At 39.6% G+C, this 21704-nt stretch overlaps 1 protein-coding gene across 1 annotated transcript in view; it reads right to left on the bottom strand.

Annotated features, from left to right (window-relative positions):
- Positions 1-21704, bottom strand: part of CNTNAP2 (contactin associated protein 2) — a 1639050-nt gene that overhangs the window by 893805 nt on the left and 723541 nt on the right. The window contains exon 11 of the mRNA XM_070787139.1: positions 9630-9736. Within this exon, the coding sequence (XP_070643240.1) occupies positions 9630-9736 (107 nt within the window). The remainder of the gene's footprint in view (positions 1-9629; positions 9737-21704) is intronic.

Here is a 21704-nt window from a genome sequence, read left to right as displayed (position 1 = left end):
TGAATTTGGCAATAAGGAGTTCATGATCTGAGCCACAGTCAGCTCCCAGTCTTGTCTTGTTTTTGCTGACTGTATAGAGCTTCTCCATCTTTGGTTGCAAAGAATATAATCAATCTGATTTCGATGTTGGCCATCTGGTGATCTCCATGTGTACAGTCTTCTCTTGTGTTTTGGAAGAGGGTGTTTGCTATGACCAGTGTTCTCTTGGCAAAACTCTGTTAGGCTTTGTCCTGCTTCATTTTGTACTCCAAGGCTAACCTTGCCTATTACTCCAGGTATCTTTTGACTTCCTACTTTTGCATTGCAGTCCCCTATAATGAAAAGGACATCTTTTTTTGGGTGTTAGTTCTAGAAGGTCTTGTAGGTCATCATAGAACCATTCAACTTCTGCTTCTTCGGCATTGGTGCTTGGCACATAGACTTGGATTACTGTGATATTGAATGATTTGCCTTGGAAATGAATAGAGATCATTCTGTTGTTTTTGAGATTGCACCCAACTAATGCATTTCTGACCCTTTTATTGACTATGAGGGCTACTCTATTTCTTCTAAGGGATTCTATGCACAGTAGTAGATATAATGGTCCTCTGAGTTAAATTCACCCATTCCAGTCCATTTTAGTTCACTGATTCCTAAGACGTCAGTGTTCACTCTTGCCATCTCCAGTTTGACCACTTCCAATTTACCTTGATTCAGGGACCTAACATTCCAGGTTCCTATGCAATATTGTTCTTTATAGCATTAGACTTTACTTTCACCACCAGACACATCCACAACTTGGTACTGCTTTTGCTTTGGCTCAGCGTCTTCATTCCTTCTGGAGCTATTTCTCCACTCTTCTCCAATAGCATATTGGGCACCTACCAACTTGGGGAGTTCATTATTCAGTATCATATCTCTTTGCCGTTTCATACTGTTCACGGGGCTCTCACTGTAAGACTACTGAACTGGTTTGCCATTCCCTTTTCCAGCGGACCATGTTTTGTCCGAACTCTCCGCCATGACCTGTCCATCTTGAATGGCCCTACAAGGCATGGCTCATAGTTTCATTGAGTTAGACGAGGTTGTGATCCAAGTGATCGGTTTGGTTAGTTTTCTGTGATTGTGGTTTTCATTCTGTCTGCCCTCTGATGGGTGAGAATAAGAGGCTTGTACAAGCTTCCTGATGGGAGAGACTGGCTGTGGGTCAACTGGGTCTTGCTCTGGTCTGCTAGGCAGGGCCATGCTCAGTAAGTCTTTAATCAAATTTTCTTCTGATGGGTGAGGCTGTGTTTCCTCCCTCTAGTTTGGCCTGAAGTCAAACTATGGTAGGGATAATGGTGATAATAGTGACCTCCTTCAAAAGGACTTATGCCAGCATGCTGCAACTCCCAGGACTGCTGTAGTCAGTGCCCCTGACCCCGGGGCAGGCCACTGTTGACCCTCACCTCTGCCCGAGACTCCCGGACGCTCACAGGCAAGTCTGGCTCAGTCTCCTGTCACTGTTCCTTTCTCCTGGGTCACGGTACACACAAGGTCTTGTTGTGCCCTCCAAAAGTCTGTTTCCCTGGGGGTTGGTTCTCAGTCCTTTGGCCAGATCCCCAGGTTGGGAAATCTGTTGTGGGCCCTAGAACTTGTGCAACAGTGTGAGATCTTCTTTGGTCTAATTGTTCTCAGTTTGTGGGTTGTCTGCTCGGCAGCTCTATAGCGGCACTAATGGTGACATCCTCCAAGAGGACTTATGCCACGTGCTGGGCCTCCCAGGTCTGCTGCAGCCAGAGCCCCTGTCCCCATGGAAGGTCACTGCTGACCCACGCCTCCACAGGGTCTAGGGGCCTCCTTAACCAAAGTGAAAGGGTAGCAGGCTCCTCTGTCCATGGAATTCTCCAGGCAAGAATACTGGAGTGGGTTGCCATTTCCTTCTCCAGGGGATCTTCCCAATCCAGGAATTGAACTCAGATCTTCTGAATTTCAGACAGATTCTTTACCAAGTGAGCTACAAGGGAAATCCCCTGCTTTTAATTAGTGCATCTTTTATTCTCTATGCTCCTTTCTCTGTTTTTTTTTTTTTTTTTTTTTCTTTTCCCTTTTGCTTTACTTTCTCTTCATAGCTTTACAAGCCTCATAAACTTGGATAAAAGACATTGATTTTAAAAAGCTCTTGATGCTTCTTGTGTTCTCTGCCACTTATTTACTCTTGGATTCAGTGCACATTCATTGAGCACATTTTTTTACAGCTTAAAATCTGGTGTTTATTAAATGTGCACAATATTTGGATGTAATTGGCATTTTACAAAAATCATTAATGCCTATTACAAATAACTTATTTGGACAGCCTCAAAAATAGTTGGTAAACCTTAAAATACTGAGCACATATTATAGGCTGGCTGGGCTCTAGGAATAAAATCATGGACAGAACCTGGCACTACCTTTTCTCAGGTAGTATAAGCCCAATGGAGAAGACAGACATTATTAAAGAATCACAAATAATAAATGCAAAACCACAGCCATCACTAATAGTAAGAGGAAGAGATATGTCCTTCAAATAAGAGGATGTGGCCTAATTACACTTTCATGGAAAGCTTCCCCAAGAAGGTGACTACTGAACTGAGATCTCAAAGATGACTAGGAATATACCAAGCAAAGCAGAGAGAGGAAGTGCAAAAGACCTGCGGTTGTGGTAGTGGAGGGGAGCGGGAATAGTGCAAGGATACAAGGCACATATGGAAAACTGAAAGGAAGCCAGTGGCACCAACAGGGAGACAGGGAGGAAAAGTATGGCCCACAATCCAGGTTAAAGACAGTCATACTGAGTTCAGTTCAGTTCAGTCACCCAATCATGTCCGACTCTTTGTGACCCCATGAACTGCAGCATGCCAGGCCTCCTTGTCCATCACCAACTCCCGGAGTCCACTCAAACTCATGGCCATTGAGTTGGTGATGCCATCCAGCCATCTCATCCTCTGTCGTCCCCTTCTCCTCCTGCCCTCAATCCCTCCCAGCATCAGGGTTTTTCCAATAAGTCAGCTCTTCGCATGAGGCAGCCAAAGCATTGGAGTTTCAGCTTCAACATCAGTCCTTCCAATGAACACTCAGGACTGATCTCCTTTAGGATGGACTGGTTGGATCTCCTTGCAGTCCAAGGGACTCTCAAGTCTTCTCCAACACCACAGTTCAAAAGCATCAATTCTTCGGCACTCAGCTTTCTTTATAGTCCAACTCTCACATCCATACATGACCACTAAAAAACCATACCCTTGACTAGACAGACCTTTGTTGGTAAAGTAATGTCTCTGCTTTTGAATACGCTATCTAGGTTGGTCATAACTTTCCTTCCAAGGAGTAAGTGTCTTTTAATTTCATGGCTGCAATCACCATCTGCAGTGATTTTGGAGCCCAGAAATATAAACTCAGCCACTGTTTCCCCATCTATTTGCCATGAAATGATGGGACCAGATGCCATGATCTTAGTTTTCTGAATGTTGAGCTTTAGACAAACTTTCTCACTCTGCCTTGTAAGCCAACAGAACTTACAGCTGAAGGATGGATTCCAGTTCCACAAGGCCATCAATCCGCCCAATGACTGCCAGGCTTTTTTTTTTTTTGGTAGCAAAATTCAAATTCCAAATTGTCTTCATTGGTGTCTAAATTTGTGGTAGTTCCAAATGGATGGTGGGTTCAAATATCCTTGTGCCAACAAGTCTAGGATCTTATGCCCTAGGTTCGTGTGACTTTTAGCAGGTAGGGACAATTTCTTTTTAAAAAGTTACACTTTGAATTAAGCTACTTACGGACATAATGGATTATAAATAACATGATGTGAGCTACTGAAAACCACTTTACTTTTTATGTGTGCAATAATAAGGTGCAGTATAATTTATGGTTTACAAATTTATAGACCCAGAGTCAGAGCTCCAGAATACAGCATGTAGAATAGTTTACTTTAAAAAATTAATTTATTTTATTTATTTGTTTATTTGTTTTCCCGGGGGAGCTACACTGAGTCTTTATTGCTGTGCTCGGGCTTCCTCTAGTTCCAGTGAGCAAGGGCTACTCTTTGCTGCAGTGGGTGGGCTTCTTATCGCAGGGGCTTCTCTTGTTGTAGAGCACAGACCCTAGAGTGCACGGGACTCAGTAGTTGTGACACACAAGCTTAGTTGCTCCGAGGCATCTGGAATCTTCCTGGACTAGGGAACCCGTGTCCCCTCCACTGGCAGGTGGATTCTTATCCCCTGCACCACCAGGGAAGTCCTAGAATAGTTTTCTTATAACGTTCAGTTTTCCTTCTAAAATTGGCTACTGAAAAATTTACTTTTGCATTTCTGTGGCAACACCAGTACCTGTTCTTAGTATATCAGAATTCAGAAATCACACAATTTCAGAATTGGACGCAATCTCCATAGACCTTCTAGTTTGCCTCCTCTGGAAACAGTCATGTCTATCCATCTGGGCAAGGTGGAAGTCTTCCCTTTAATAAAAAGATATCTGGAAAAATATTTCCTCTCAGAATGAAGGTCTGATATGTAGCAATTCTTGCAGAGTTCCACCCCGAAACATTGCCTGTATTTGTCAAATATCCTCTTGTACTTGTGAAAATAGTCCCAAGTTTTCATATTATTGAGGATACCCTGGGAGTTTTTAGGGCAGTTCCCTATAGGGGATTAGTTGTGTATGTAAGAATGACTGAAACTTCAGCAGCATCAGAAAAATTATCTGCTAAGCCTTGAGATAAGGAATAGGTTTCTGAATTAATTTATGCAAACTAGACCCATAAATATGAAGTGTAAAGAACACATGTGAAAAATGGGATGATAATTAGATCATAAAAAGCATTTGATATATCAGAACGTAAGCTTGGAGACTGAAAAGGACAATCTGTCTTGCATCACAAACAGAAAAAGATTGTAAATATAATCATGAAGTTTTGCTCAAAATAAAGACAAATTCACATACTTTTGAGGGAGTAAAAGAGGAATAAGTCAACAGAAGCAAATAAACTCTCAGTATATAATATGATCAGTCTGCTCTTTGCATCATGATTTTATGATTTGATATGCTACCACTTAGTGCTTAGAGATTTACTGAGAAAGGAATGCCTGCATAGGAGGTGACACCAGTCGTAAAGAGCACGCCTGCCAGTGCAGGAGACATATGAGAGTTGCGTTGGATCCCTGGGTCAGGAAGATCCCTGGAGGAGGGCATGGCAATCCACTCCAGTATTCTTGCCTGGAGAATCCCATGGACAGAGGAGCCTGGCGGGCTACAGTCCACAGGTTGCAAAGAGCTGGACCCGACTGGAGTGACTTAGCACTCATAAAACTGCAACAGTGTATCTGCATTTTGTCATAAACTAGCCTCTTTAGTTTGGGGACAAGAAAAAAAAAATTCTCTCCTTCTTGCCATCTGTGGCTTTCCCTCTGAGATTTCCTCACTCAAATTATGACACCCTGACTCCTCCAGGGAGTGGTTTGTAAATGACAATCCTCTGAGCCCCATATAGAATTTATTTGAAAATTAATTCCTCCATGTATAAGCAACAAATAAACAGATACAGGTCTAGGACATACCAAATCACCTTTAATGTCATTCAATTCTTCTGGGAAAAAAAAAAAAAGGAAACTAATCATTCACTGCAAGCCCAAATCTGCCATGGAAACGATAGCAAAAAATGAATAGCAGCAAGAAATTATGTGACAGATTGTGTGACAATTATTAGCATAGAAATTCAGAGCAAAGGGATGATTGTTCCAAGGGGATGAAATGGCAATAATTTATTGAGTGCTAACATGTGCTAAAGGGCTTCCCTGGTGGCTCAGTGGTAAAGAATCCACCTGCCAATGCAGGAGATACAGATTTGATTCCTGGGTTGGAAAGATCCCCTGGAGAAGGAAATGGAACCCCACTCCAGAGAATCCCATGGACAGAGGAGCCCGGTGGGAGACAGTCCATGGGGTCACAGAGTGGACACGACTTGGTGACTAAACAACAACACACGCTACGGCCCTTCTCAGTGTTCTCCACAAATTATCTCATTCCGTCTCACGATGGCCTAATGAGATGCTGGTGCTATTAATCTCAATTCACAAAAAAGAAAACTGAAGCTCAGAGGGTTTTAGTGCTCATGGTCACAAGTAAGTTGATCCAAGTTCAAACTCAGACAGTGTGACCTGTCAAATAAGGCTTTTGAGGCTTTATCTTGGACTTCAGCCACCTGGCAACCAGGGGTCACCCAAGAAAGAGCTTTCTCATCCCAAGCCCAGCTTTGGTCAGGGTAGAAAATGTGTTAAATGGTAACCTAACTGTAATGTCTGTGAAGCCCTCCTAAATACTTACATGTACTAAACTTCAGACTTTCGTTAGCTATTCTTTACCTTTTCAAACCAGTACTATTTAAAAATGTCCATAGCTCCTTTTCTTCTCTCTTTTTGTTTTAACGTTTTGTTTTGTACTGGGGTGTGGTCTGCTAGCAATGTTGTGATGGTTTCAGGTGAAGAGTGAAGGGGCTCAGCCATACACAGGCAGCCACAGCTCCTCTTCAAAAGGTCTTTCACCAGATGATGTTTAATAAGGCTAAGAGAGTTCAAAACCACAGAATCAACACCTGGAAATCTCAGGTCTTTGACTCACAGAATTGTGAGAGACCTCAGGAGCCATTTAGTTGACAGAAGGACTAAGAATGTCCAAGAGAAGTGAAACGACTTCCTGTGAAGGCACCCAGCATGGCAACCTCACAGCCATCATTAGAAGCCAGGGTGGCCATCGACGATGTAAGAATTACAAATTATTCATTCTGTATCAAGCTGAAGGGCGTATCTTATATCTTATCTTATAATATCTTATAATTTTCACAGTATTATGTGTGGTGCCAGACCCTCCCAATTTTTAACTAGTTCATGGGAGTAACCAAGAGGTATAACAAGTCTTTTAGCTTATTTGGCAGCATGCACCACACTATAAGCTACAAGATATATTTTTCATAACAAAATTGTATCCAATCTGTCCTTTCTTGAATTATGCAGGATGGTCTTCTAGCCTCTGTTTATGCAAACACATGAGTTTCAACATTTTCACCTTATTTTGGGAAGACAACAAGTGATCAGGCTTTCATTGTTAAAAATGAATGATTCTACGTTTCATAGATATAAAAATTAAATAAGCGATGAGTAGAATGAGCAGCAGGGAAGAAATAATTCCCTTTTTTATTTATATTATTGTTTTTATTTTGGTAGAGCCCTGAGTTCATCTGAACGAGAAGCACCGATTTCAGAGGTCTAAACTGCACTGCTTATTGAAATGTTTGGTTTTCTCAGGACAGTCTAAGGGACAGGAGGCTTGGGACTTGAAAAAGAGATGAGAGAGAGGTCTGAGGGTACTGATATAGACCGGCATGGGACAAGATGATCTGTGAGAACTTTCTAGGGGTAGGGATGGCTGAAGAAATTAAAGACTTGTAGTGGGTAAAATCCATGTGCTGTATGGATATACTGTATGGATATACAATCCATGTGCCGTATAGATATACTGCTATACAGCAAGCCTGAACAAGGGGGCTCAGTGTCTGGTGAGAAGGTGTCCAAGTGTAGGGTGAGCAAGGCAGAGAAAACAACAGCCACAGATGGAAGCAGGAGAGGGAGGGCAGAGGATTCTGCTCATTTCATAACATCAATACTAAATTTACAGGGAACAGGAAGCTTTACAGGTGTTTCTGCTTACATTTTAGAATTCATTGCCCACATTTTATTTCTGGGCTGCACTGCCTGGCAAGCAGAGCATCTTAGCTCCCTGATGGGGGATCAAACCCATTCAACTCCTGGGAATTCCCTGCCTTTTTACATTTATAACTTCCCATGGGTGCCAAACTAAATGCTCTTAGGACATTTCTAATATTTGTAAGTCATTAACTAAAAAAAAAAAATCTCAACTATTCAACCACTGTCATATATCTAAATTTTATTTAAAAATTAACGTTTTTAAATGTCGGTACTGTGTATTCAATGACATAAGCAGGTATAGAAAGTTATTTGCTTTTACATTTAACAGCAAAGTGGTCACTGAGATAGGAAGCACTTGGAACCACCAGCAATTTTCTTTAGTTAGAATTTCCATTTTTAAGAAACAAGGTTGCAGCAGTTAAAGGTGGTATTTATAGCACATATAACACATTGTACACAGTCTACTGGTGGAGTGAAAGTACTCAGTTTCATCAAAATTTTTTAATTCATCATCAGATATACAACAAATGTCATGGGCTGAAAGTTAACATTTTGATGTGACTGAAAGGGTATATTATTAGTTATAAGTCCTTTATTCCAATTAATTTTAATGTCAATCATTTTTGTTCTTTATTCGTTGAAATATTTTACATACCTATACATAAATCCCTTATAGGTAATGAATCTACTAAGTGTCTGTTTTATTTGTCTTGTATATCTTCCTATTAATGTTAATTTTTCTAAGGGTTCTTTTTTGTCTCTTCTTTTTAAAATATCCTCATAAAATAATAAGTGCAGTAAAATAAATTACAGATATTTTTTCTTAGTTGAGGTATTATAATACACACTAAACACAATGTCTGATTGTATATTACTACTGAGTGACTGAACTGAACTGAACATTACTACAAATAATGATATGAAGAGGATCAGAGAACACTTTTGCATTTTTACTGTCACCAGAACTCTGGTGATAGTAAAAGTTTTGCTTGTTATTGTTTTCTAAAAGTGAAATGAAGAGAAAGCATTCTCTGTAATTAGAGGACTTAGATATTAGGTTTCATATGGAGAAAAGATTGAAGACAACTCAATCTCTTTCCTCACTCCCTCTAACACACATGCACACACACACAGACACACACACACACACACACACACATACTATATAACAGATGACCTTTCACGTATGTTTTATGGCAAATCTGTCTTCAAAATACTTGGCAAGCAGCTATGCATTATTGGAAAATTAACATTACAATTATAAAGTTAATATTTACCTTAATATTTTAACTGCAAAAATTAAAAAAAAATTATTTAACTTTTCAGGGTAAAGCTATTATGTAAAACAAGGCACATTGTGTTTTAAAAGTCATTTTCACATGCTACTTTTTAGTTTTTGATATTTAAAAAAATTATAGTCTTGTGCTTTTACTTTACATATGCAACTCCAATCGACTTTGTTCCACTTTCCAGCTCATTTTTATGATCTAAAAAGTGTGGCCAAACAATCAGAAAAGAGCAGGAGACACTACTGTCCAGAAACTAAATGTTCAAATTACACTCTGTCTGCCTCTCTGATGAATTGATAAATGAGAATCCAGTCAGAGACATCACAATAGCACAATTTCCCAAACAATCTATGCAGAAAAGACACTGCTTAGACACTTAGAGGCACATACAAGATCAGCATTCCCATCTCAACTGTGTGTTTACAGAACATCGGAAACACTGGTACTTCTTTTTGAGTCGTTAGGCTTGACAGAATATATTTTGACGACTTGAATACTATTCTAGAAAAGCAACAGAATAAACTCTGGGTGCTTCAGAATCAAGTGATTTACTATGTGGATTATTCAGGTTGTTGGGCTTAACATCGTAGCTGCAGACCTGGGATTGCCGTGCAATCACACGTTTAAAGTGAGATGAATTGGCACTCACAGTTGTGGCAGGTGGCCCCACTGTATCCAGTCTCATCGCAAGTGCATTTGAAGCTGTCCCATGTTTGAGAGCACTTCCCACCATGCTCACAGTGATTGGGCACACATCTGTCAGAGAAAGAGACAAACAGAAATAAACCAACAAGCAAATGAGATTTATGAGTGGCCAAATTCCAAGCTGTCTGGGCCATATATCATTTCAATGCCAGGTTGCCTTAACAAGGCAATTAATCCTTGTTAGTTTAAGCAGATTAATATGATTCATGATGGAAGGTGCCAAACACACAAAAGATGATGTATCACAGGCATGGTGTTTCCCATTTTTGAGTAAACAGTAGAAATTAACAAACAGTTGAGAGGTTCATTTACATATCACAGATTCATTTTATTTTCTTTTGCACAAAGACACTAGTTAAATTTCCTCCCAGTGAGAGACAAAACATTAGCCATCTTGTTTTCTGCACTATCTTTTATCAAAGCCAATAGTACCAAGTGAGAAAGGCTTTTGTTTTTTAACAGCAATTTGAGTCTCTGAAATGCTCATAAGAAATAGAATGTACTAGCCTTATAAGAAAAGATTTCTAAGTCTTCCTTACCCCTTCTCTTATGCCCTTCTGGCTAAGAAAAACCACATACATAACGAGGTAGCAAGTATAATATAGGGGGAAAGTACAGGTTTGTATTCAAATCTTTGTTTTTGCGTTTCCTTGATGGCCAATTGTGATAATGTAATGTAACCTTTCTAAGCTTCACTATTCTCATTTGAAAAATGAAGTAATTATACCTACCTGATAAATAGTTTTGAGGTTAGGAGATAACGTTCATAAAGTAGGTACTTAATAAGCAAGAAATAGAGGGCCACCAAGCAGAAGCTAGGAATATCTAAACCACAACTTGCAGGGCACAATTTTATACTTTGCCTGTATCCTAGACATAGTTAAGTTGGAATCAGCTCTGGAAAACTGTTTCAATAGCACAAATTACTTTCTTCTGACGTATTAGCATTCAAAAAAATGTCTAGATTTGAATGGGAAATTACCTAAAGCAGAAAAGTCCACCCATATTAAAAAGGCAGAACCCATAATAGTGGGTCACAGGTTGATTGACAGAGAAACACCCTTCAAACATCAATAATCATAAAAGCCTGGTAGTGTCTTGCTGCAAAATAAAACAGGACTGACCTCAGAGATACTATTCTCCATTCCCTGTTCTTAATTTACCGTCAGCCATGCCTAAAATTACCCTAGTAGGGCATAGCCCAATTTGGCATGAAATGCTGTTCCTCTCTAACTCTTTACAAATCTTTCATCAGGCAACAAATAATTATCGAGCACTGTGGGAAACAAGATAAATCAGATTCCATCTGCTGCCTTTCAAGAGCTAAAGCCTAGAAAAGTAAAACATTGTATCCACAAAAATCATCATACAAGGTGGAAATAAAAAGTGCCATGAGGTAGGGACTAGTAATACACTATGGAGTTTCCCATGAGGGGTCTAGCTCACAACGCTTCTAGTGGAGCCTCAGTGAATGGACAGACTGTAAGAGAAGAACACGAGAGGAAGAACATCATGAAGGGAAAATACAGCATCGGAAGAGGATAATGATGGACTTTCATGAGGTGGGATGGAAAATTCACTCTACATTTAATAGGCACTTATATTCCATCTGAATTTGAACTGGGTGTTACTCAGGCTCCAAAGGTGTGTCTTCTCCAAAGACCCTATAACTTACATGGAGGTGGGAGATAAGATTGATGCAAAATGCAATACCAAGATGAATTTGATGAGTCATCAAAGCATATGAAATGTTACAGCAATGTGGAGACTAGAGTAGTTATGGGTAAAATATAAATAAAGGGTCTAATAAAGTTTACAGCATTTCACTTGTGCCTTAAAAGAGGACTTGCATTTTTTATAATTAAAATGTTGAAAACTGTTCCCAGCAGAGGACTCAAGAAAGCAGCAAGGAGGAGGCAGAACCATGGTCAGTGAGTGGGTGCTCTGGGGTTGTTCAGGTATATTGACATAGCAAATTCCCTCTACAGGTGCGCAGGCACAGACCTCAGCCGAAGGCATTCATATACAATAGTCCTGATTCTCCAGACCATGGGAGGAAGCAAGGATACAGACACCCCAACATTACATAAAGCTAAAAATCATCTTTGATGCTTAATTTGGGATTTCAGTACTTAAATGCCTTTGTATGGTATGTTTACCTTCTAATTTGTTATGTTTAATAATAACTCAGGCTAATAGTGAAAGTAATTTACATCAGCTCATTATATCAATTAATTCAGGGGGAAGTAGTACAGAGTGTACTGTGTCTCAAAGGAAAACCTTGTTGGAATCTAAATGTGCTCTAAATAACATACAAATGAGAAAATCTACGTCAAAATGATTCAAATAAAAAGATTGGTGTGCACTCACACACACACAAGAACCATGTAATGGTCAAGTGAGATTAACTGAATATTTCTAAAGTTCAGTATTAAGAATTTCTTTAAAAGAGATCTTTTATTCAAATAAAAGTTTAATATTACTGTTTGTTTCTTAAAATTTATATTTTTAAATTGACATGACCCTTATATTGATTACTAGCATTTTAATTCTTAATGGTGATAAATATTTTATTTCTACATCAAGCTGATTCAAATATAATATATTTCAAACCATAATATTTTATCACTATATTAAAAAAATGTTAGGACCAGTTACTAAGCAAAACAAAATATGAATTAACCTAGCTTCCCCGTTCCTAATTATTTATGTCTTCTCTCACCCTCTTATGGAGCCATCTATTTATGTCCAGTATACCACTGGGCTTCACAGGTGGTCACTAGTGGTAAAGAATTCACCTGCCAATACAGGTAGACTCAAGAGACCTAGGTTTCATCCCTGGGTTGGGAAGATCTGGAGGAGGGCATGGCAACCCATGCCAGTACTCTCGCCTAGAGAATCTCATGGGCAGAGCAAACTGACAGGCTACAGTCCATAGGGTCGCAAAGAGTAGAACACAACTGAAGCGACAATGTGCATACACACACTGGCACAATATACCATTATCACATTGTTTAGTTATTATTGTTTGAGCATCAGTCTCTTCTAAAGTGTGAGACTCTTCAGTGAGGGATTCAGATCTTTTGTTTCTTAGCATGACAAGGTGTGTAGTCCATTCAGTACATGCCTATTGACAGGCTGAAGGGATGGATGAACTCAGTGTTAGGAATTTACACCAAAGAACTGAAATAATTTCGGAGAAAACATCTCTTTTACTACAAGTGATATCGATTATTCCTATCTACGATTATAGTCTTAAATCCAGACTCTTGCTCTGGTGAACTAATTATTTTAGTAGGTCACAGGAAATGTATAATTTGTTTTAGAGCATGTCCTAACTTGAAAGTTTGGTTCACATCAAAAATGAATCAAAATGACTTTGCTGCCCCAACTTGAGAGCTACTTGACCAGGATGAGGAACATACAGGGGAGAAGCTGACAGGTGTCAATTTGCTGTGATCAAGAGGCTCCAGGAGAAGAGGCGGCATTCAGTTAACTCTGTCCTGAGGTTATTTGCAGCTGGCAAGCACTGGGCTGCCAACCGGGCAGTCTGAGAGACCCCGATCCTTCCTACACAACGGCTCTGACTGGAGGTGCAGGCGTAGGGGGACAGAGACCACCCTGGGGCTTGCAAGATAGATGAACATCTGGCCCAGTGGTCTGGCCAGACCTGCGGTGGCTGGCAGGCACTAAGGGAGACAGGACCATGTGCTCATGGATGGCCAAGACATAGCACTTGAAAGATAGGATGAGGGCCACAGGCTGGGCAGGATCTGGCTGCTCGGCCTCCTCTGGCTTGGCTGCCGCTCCTCGGCCGGCATGGCCCTGCCTTTTGAGGGCAGACGTCAGGATCTTCTTGGACTCGGGGATCAGGTCACCCACTCCACAACACCACGCTTGTGCTTCATCTTGTACACCTGGCATCAGAGTCTTTCAGGCAGAATTCTCCTTTCAATTGTGGCAATTCTTTCCAAAATGCTTCAGAACCCACAAGCTATATTTTGGAAGTCCAAATATATAACACACACTCAATATAAAGTCAATCAATATGAAGAGAGTGGCTGGATGGATGCAAGAACTCTATCCAGGGTTATGGATGACAGGTGCAGTTTAGTTTACCCTGAGTATCTCTTTTATTCCTATGCTTGATTTTAACTGTAAAGCATTGAGAAAATTCGTGTTCATAAATAAAAGAAACTGAAAATCATACCAGATGTGTCTGTAGCGGCTCACTTTGTAGTCCATGGACACTATTTAAACAGGGATGGTAGAATAAATTTTACTTCAAATTAAAAAAAATGCTAATCTGACAGCATAACTGAGTGCATTGGTAGCCTTCAAAGCATTTTGAAGGTGTGTTATTTTCTTCTCTACAAAGTAGGCTCCAGTCCATGGGGTTGCGAAGAGTCGGACACGACTGACCGACTTCACTTTAACTTTCACTTCACTATTTTCTTCTCTACAATATTTAAAAGTTAAAATAGCTGTATTTATTCTTCAAAATTTATTTTATTGAAATATACTTCATTTACAATGCTATATTAATCTCTACACTACGGCAAAGTGATTCAATTATTGTTGTCATTCAGTCACTCAGTTGTGTGTGACTCTTTGTGACCCCATAGACTACCATGCCAGTCCTCCCTGTCCTTCACTGTCTCCTGGAGTTTGCTCAGACTCACGTCGATTGAGTCGATGATGCCATCTAACTATCTCATCCTCTGTCATCCCCTTCTCCTGCTGCCTTCAATCTTTCCCAGCATCAGGGTCTTTTCCAATGAGTCGGCTCTTTGCATCAGGTGGCCAAAGTACTGGAGCTTCAGCTTCAGCATCAGTCCTTCCAATGAACATTCAGGGTTGATTTCCTTTAGGATTGACTGGTTTGATCTCCTTGCAGTCCAGGGGACTCTCAAGAGTCTTCTCCAACATCACAGCTTGAAAGCATCAACTCTTCAGCACTCAGCCTTCTTTATGATCCAACTCTCACATCCGTACATACATACATATTTATATATTCTTTTTTTATATTATTTTCCATTATGATGTATCACAGGATATTGGATATATTTCCTGTGCTATACAGTAAGAACTTGTTGTGTATCCTTTGTATATATGAGTAGCATCTGCTAATCCCAAACTCCCGATCCACCCTCCCCACCTCCTTTCCCCTTGGCGATCACGAGTGTGTTCTCTCTGTTGGTGACTGTGTTCCTGTTTCATAGACAAGTGCACGGTGTCATATTTAAGGTGCTACTGTTGAGCATCTTCTCTTGTTGGACACCTGTTTTTTCTTTAGAGAAATGTCTATCTATGCCTCCTGCTCATAAAACAGTTTTAAATAAAATTAAAATAAAAATTTTGCATTATCCTTACAATTCATGCAGCTGGTCAGAGATCCTGGCTTTAATCACAAGCTTCCAGGGATTTCCAGTTTGCCACAGTAGGATCTCAAAGAAGGAGGACACCAGGAAAAGAAACGGCCCAAGAACAGGGAACAGAGAGAAGACAGCGTGTGGAAAGGGCACATTTGATCTATGCTGCCATTTATCCTGAGATTGTACTCTTTGTGTAGGCTCCCCTACCATTTTTTATATGATGCATTCAGACTGACAACATAATAATCTCCTAATCTTAGTTAGTAGGCTTAATCATTTCAGAATCTGACTATAGACCTCATGTAATTTATAGGAAGTCATCACTGACTACAAAGGCAGTTTCATTCCACCTTAAAATGAAGCTCCCTGCTTTTAAACTCAGAATCAGCCGAGGTTCTCCAGCTGTTTCATGCTTGCAAAGAGGCCAGTACCAAGGTACTTAACCTGCTTTCAGATTGCACAGATTTTATACCTGGACATTACATTTGCCACATTCTAAACTTTAGGGAAAAAAAAATTCAGGTTACTTATGGAGTATTATGTGAACTATTGGAAAATTAAAGTGATTTATAAATTGCTACCTTAGCATAAATGAGCTTCTGAATTTATGATTTTTTCTGTTCATCTCAGTTCCCAATTTTACTTCTGTTTATCAAGACAAGAAATTCATTTTGAAACTTTGGTTTCTTAAGTGTTATTTTTAATACTCCTGGCTCTCAGAGCTATTTCCGCTATCATGGCAGGGTTTTCTTCTGCATTACCTTCAATATTGATCTCAAAAATATTTTAGTACTTTTATTCTCACTCTAATTAGATTTTAATATTATTTGAAGGCATACTTTCTATGGGGCATATATTACTGCCTTATATTTCTTCTGTTCAAACTGAAATTATATAGAGAAATAATCATAATTTTAGGAACTAATTTAGTATTTCATTACTACATAACTTAGTTTTATAGTTGCATAACCAGAAAAGCTAGTGTTATATTGATGGTGCTCCTTCAACAAGCATTTACTTATAGAAATATTTAAATATAGATATGGGCTTGGACTGCAAGGAGATATAACCAGTCCATTCTGAAGGAGATCAGCCCTGGGATTTCTTTGGAAGGTATGATGCTAAAGCAGAAACTCTAGTACTTTGGCCACCTCATGCGAAGAGTTGACTCATTGGAAAAGACTCTGATGCTGGGAGGGACTGGGGGCAGGAGGAGAAGGGGACAACAGAGGATGAGATGGCTGGATGGCATCACTGACTCGATGGACGTGAGTCTGAGTGAACTCCGGGAGTTGGTGATGGACAGGGAGGCCTGGCGTGCTGTGATTCATGGGGTCGCAAAGAGTCGGACACGACTGAGCAACTGAACTGAACTGAACTTAATGGGCTTCCCAGGTGGTGCTAGTGGTAAAGAACCAGCCTGCCAGTGCAGGAGACTCAAGAGACACAAGTTCAATGCCTGGGTCAGGAAGATCCCATGGAGGAGAGCATGGCAACCCACTCAGTATTCCTGCCTGGAGAATCCCCATGGACAGAGGAACCTGGCAGTCTTACATTCCATTGGGTTGCAAAGAGTCAGACATGACTGAAGCAACTCACAGCTAAAGCATGCTCATACACACAAATGTGGATATATTTACTATACTTCATAAATTATAAATTATGCCTAAAACTTCCATTAAAAATTATCAGGTATCTTTGGTTCATATCTGTCTAAAAATTGTATGTTTTTCCACTAACCATTTAAATCATTAATTTTAGCCTTACAATATAAACACCTTAAGAATAATTTCTATTATAATAAATGTGAGTTTATTTTATTTGGTAATTTATTTTGAAGTATAATTTTATAATTTTAAAATATGTTCCCCATAATTTTATGAATATAACATCTTTTAAGACATTATAGGCTCATAGGAGGAGAGGGAGATGCAAGATCATTAGTCCCTGTTTCCAGGTGCTGGAACACTCTGTTTAACCTGAATATACAACAGTAACCTCTTTATAATCAGAACCTGCTCCAGTTACTCTAAAACAAACTATGGAGAAGCAAAGAATAAAGCAAATTTTGTCCTTAAGAAATTGTACTTGCTTTTAAAACATGTAATTAGCAAGTCAGGTCTCTCTATGCTTAATATTAAAAACTTTGCTACAGGTTTAAGGCAATATACCATTATTATATGAGTATACTGAGGTTTTATGGAAAAGTTCACTTCTTGAAAAGAAATATAAACTTAGCTTAGTCTGGAAAGTGGAGGAGCACCTTTCCACATGGAGGGAATCCAGGGGCCTGGGCCAGTATAACTTAGTACAAAAGGTGGGTATGCAATAATGGATTGTCAAATTTGGCTAGAGATGAAAATCTGCATTCAGGAGGGAGGGTTACAGCAGAAAGTACGGCTGTCTGACCAAGCCCTTTCCCCTTTCTTCTTCCTATCATCACCCTGATATTTTCAGGTATCTTCTCTCCTTCTCGTGACAGTACACTTTTGGGAGGGAGACTCTCCTAGTCTCCAGGGAACAGAAAGTACAGAGCCAGTCTTCTCAATTAAGTCATCAGCATGTTGCATGTTGTTCCCCAAATCTATGATCCCCTTCTCCTATGTGCATGCGTGAGTGCATGCTAAGTCCGACTCTTTGTGACCCCATGGACTGCAGCCTTTCAGGCTCCTCTGTCCATTGGATTCTCCAGGCAAGAATACTCCAGTGGGTTGCCATGCTCTTCTCCAGGGGATCTTCCCAATCCAGAGATTGAACCTGCATCTCTTATGCCTCCTGTATTGGCGGCAGTTTCTTTACCACTAGTGCCACCTGGAAAGCGCCCTTCTCCAGTAGCAATGGGATTTATTGCTATAAGAGCTAAAGATACCATTCTCTGGGCTCTTTGTACTTTAGGGGACAGGTGTTTTGTTTTGCTTTGCTTTGTTTTGCCCTCCTGATCTCCTTCCTGCAATGAATCCATGATGGTGAATGAGACCTGCAGCAGACATCTCAGGACACAAAATGATGGCACAGGAAAATTATTAGGAGACTGGGCTCTGGATAACATACCAGCCCTGAGCCACCTATGCAAATGTTGTTAAGAAATATAAGTAAAACAGGTGAGGTGATTTTGGTCTTTATTGCAATAGCAGAAATATTCTAACAAATACAGACCTTCAGTTAATCTACCCTGAGGTTGACCTACATCTGGCTTTCTAATATACACTTGATGCTATGCTATGCTATGCTAAGTCGCTTCAGTCGTGTCCGACTCTGTGCGACCCCATAGATGGCAGCCCACCAGACTCCGTCGTCCCTGGGATTCTCCAGGCAAGAATACTGGAGTGGGTTGCCATTTCCTTCTCCAGTGCATGAAAAGAGAAAAGTGAAAGTGAAGTCCCTCAGTCGTGTCCGACTCTTAGCGACCCCATGGACTGCAGCCCACCAGGCTCCTCCGTCCATGGGATTTTCCAGGCAAGAGTACTGGAGTGGGATGCCATTGCCTTCTCCAATACACTTGATAGTTACATTTAAGTCTTTACATGCTGCCTTACACTACTTTAGGTGTAAACAGCCTAAACAACAAATATTACATTTATGAACCTAGGCTTAGTTCAGGTCATAGAGTGTGTTAGTCACAAAGTTAAGGATTTTCCTGGAGAATACAGCCTTGTTTACTCATTCAACATTTATTTATTGAGTGCCTATTATGTAGAACAATCTGTGATGTTTAATTAAGCTTTCTTATCAAAAAGTTTAATTGCAAGAACTAGTATTTATGGGATATTGTGTGAGGAGGCATAGGCCATCCATTCCCCAAGAGATTCTGAACTTTATCCACATGAAAATAGAACCAGACTGTCAAAGAAATACATGGCAACATTCTATTATTTTGAGCCCTAATAAGATGACTTTCAGTAATTTGGGGACTTTTAGGACACTTTTTTTCTAGCAATAAGAGTCATTGAAGACTCTTAAAAAATAACCTTATTTGGCAAATACGTATTTTAAGATATTAAAATAGTAAGATTATGCAGAATAGATCGGAGAGGAAAAACTAAAGGCAAAAAAGTCACCTAAATAGCTGTTTTAATGTCCCAAGTAGAATATTATAAACTTTGGAAGTAGAATGAAACTGCAAAGAAGCAAAAGGATTAAAGAGACTATATTATTAGATGATTACTTGGAAATAAAGCAAGCAAAAACGTTTCAGATATTCTGTGTTTAGGAAACAGTGACAAACAGTGCCATTTTCAGTTTGAGGTAACAAATTTTCTTATGTAACTAAAGGTAGGTACATTTCAAATGCTATCAAAAATTTTAAGATACTAATTTTTAAATTTAAATTCATAATTAAAAAGTTTCCCAAATGAGCTAAATTTAGAATGGCTGTCCCCAGGTGGTATTAGTGGTAAAGAATCTGCCTGCCAATGCAGGAGACTCAAGAGGCGTGGGTTCCATCCCTAGGTTGGGAAGATCTTCTGGAGAAGGAAATGGCAACCCACTCCAGTATTCTTGCCTGGAAAATTCCACGGATGGAGGAGCCTAGTGGGCCACAGTCCACAGGGTCACAAAGAGCTGGACATGACTAAGTGCATGTGTACACACACACACACACACAAATCTTGTTAGGAGAATATTAGCATAAACATGCCTAATGAGAAATTATGAAAGTCATTAAAATTCTAAAATTTATGTGGAAAATATATGCAACAGCCAGGAACACTCTGACATTGATGCATAACAGGGTAAGATGATTCCTAGTGAATAATAAAACACTAAGTGTCTATAATATGAAATTAAGATTGGTGCATTAAGAGAAAGACAAACTGAGAGAACAACTGTGAGAATCCAGAACTAAATACAACGACATATAAATTAAATAGATTAACAGTGGCATGTTAAATAAGTGGGCAAAATGGACGGCTTAATAAGTAGTGCACGACAACCAACTACTCATTTGAGAAAGAATAAAGTCCTCACTTCATATTTGATACCAGGAAAAATTCCACATAGATAAAGCTCTTACATATGAAAAGGAAATTAAAAGAATAATAAAGTACGAAGGAGTTCATTTTGTAATCTGTAGCTCTAAGAGTTATTTCTAATGAGGACACAAACCCAGAAACTAAAAGTGAAGATTAATAGATTTGACTTCATAAAAATTTAAAAATATACCTTTCACAGTCAAACATCACCAAGTTCAAACACTAGCAGCACACTGGGAAAACTTTTTAATATGGCAGACAAAGAGCCCATTTCTTTTTGATATAAAGAATCCTTATGAATCAATAAGAAAAAAATAAATTAAAGCATGAGCAAAGGGCATGTATGAATGGGGCAGTTCACTCACAAAAAAACACACATGATTTTTAAACATATAGCAAAGTGTTCAGCATCATTCAAAATCAAAGAAGTACAGATTAAATTGGGCTTGCCTGGTGGCTCAGACTGTAAAGAATCCACCTGCAATGTGGGAGATCTGGGTTTGATTCCTGGGTTGGAAAGATTCCCTGGAGGAGGGCATGGGGACCTGTTTCAGTACTATTGCCTGGAGAATCCCCATGGACAGAGGAGCCTCACAGGCTACAGTCCATGGGGTCACAAAGAGCTGAACATGACTGAGTGACTAAGCACATAGATTAAATTAGTGACATTTTATTGATCATATCTCAGATACTTAAGAAAAGACCCTTCTTATATTCTCCAGAGGGCTTTCATGGTAGCTCAGATGGTAGAGAATCTGTCTGCAAAGCAGAAGACCTGGGTTTGATCCTTGGGTTGGGAAGATCCCTTGGAGGAGGGAATGGCAACCCACTCCAGTATTCTTGCCTGGAGAATTCTATGTCCAAAGCATCCTGGCGGGCTACATGGAGTCCATGCAGGTCTGTCGGGCCCAAAGAGTGACTAACACTTACGTTTTTTGCTTTCTGGAGCAGAGTGCAAACTGGCGGGTTACTGGCAAATCATTAATTTCAATTTTTGGTTCAGCTAATTTATTTCTAAGAATTTGTCACACATATACTAGCACACTTTTTCAAAGTCATATTTAAAATGTCTGTTGAAGCCTTATTTATATCAGCCAAAAATGGGGGCAAAAGATACTCATTGATTAGGAAGCCACTAATAAATGAAGGTAATACATAATGAAACCACTGAAAGCTGTTAAAAGAACAAGGCAGATCTATGTGCACTGATCAGATGCAATCTCTAAGATATATTGCCAGCAAGAGAAAGCAAGATGTACAGACCAGTGTTTATAATACACCTCCATTTGTTTTAAATAACGATTGCTGTGGTGTTCGAGTGAATAGTGAAGTGAATATGATGATACATGAAGGTAGGAAATCATCCATTTGCAGCAAGTCAGACAGAGAAAGACAAATACTGTGTGACTTAATGTAGATGTGGAATCTAAAAACACTGAACTTGGGACTTCGCTGTCAGTCCAGTGGTAAAATCTTTGCCTTCCAATGCAGGGAATGTGGGTTCAATCCATGGTCAGGGATCTAAGACCCCACATGCCTCATGGCCAAAAAGTCAAAGCAAAAAATGCAGCAATATTATAATAAACTTAATAAAGACTTAAAAACAACAACAACATGAACTCATAGAAACAGCAGGTTGGTGGTTGCCAGGGGCAGCTGTCGGGGGTTATAGTT

This window comes from Bos indicus, chromosome 4, assembly GCF_029378745.1.
Source record: "Bos indicus isolate NIAB-ARS_2022 breed Sahiwal x Tharparkar chromosome 4, NIAB-ARS_B.indTharparkar_mat_pri_1.0, whole genome shotgun sequence".
NCBI classification, from domain to species: Eukaryota; Metazoa; Chordata; class Mammalia; order Artiodactyla; family Bovidae; genus Bos; species Bos indicus.
The sequence above is the reverse complement of the archived record's forward strand: the minus strand, read 5'-3'. Positions and strand labels throughout refer to the sequence as shown.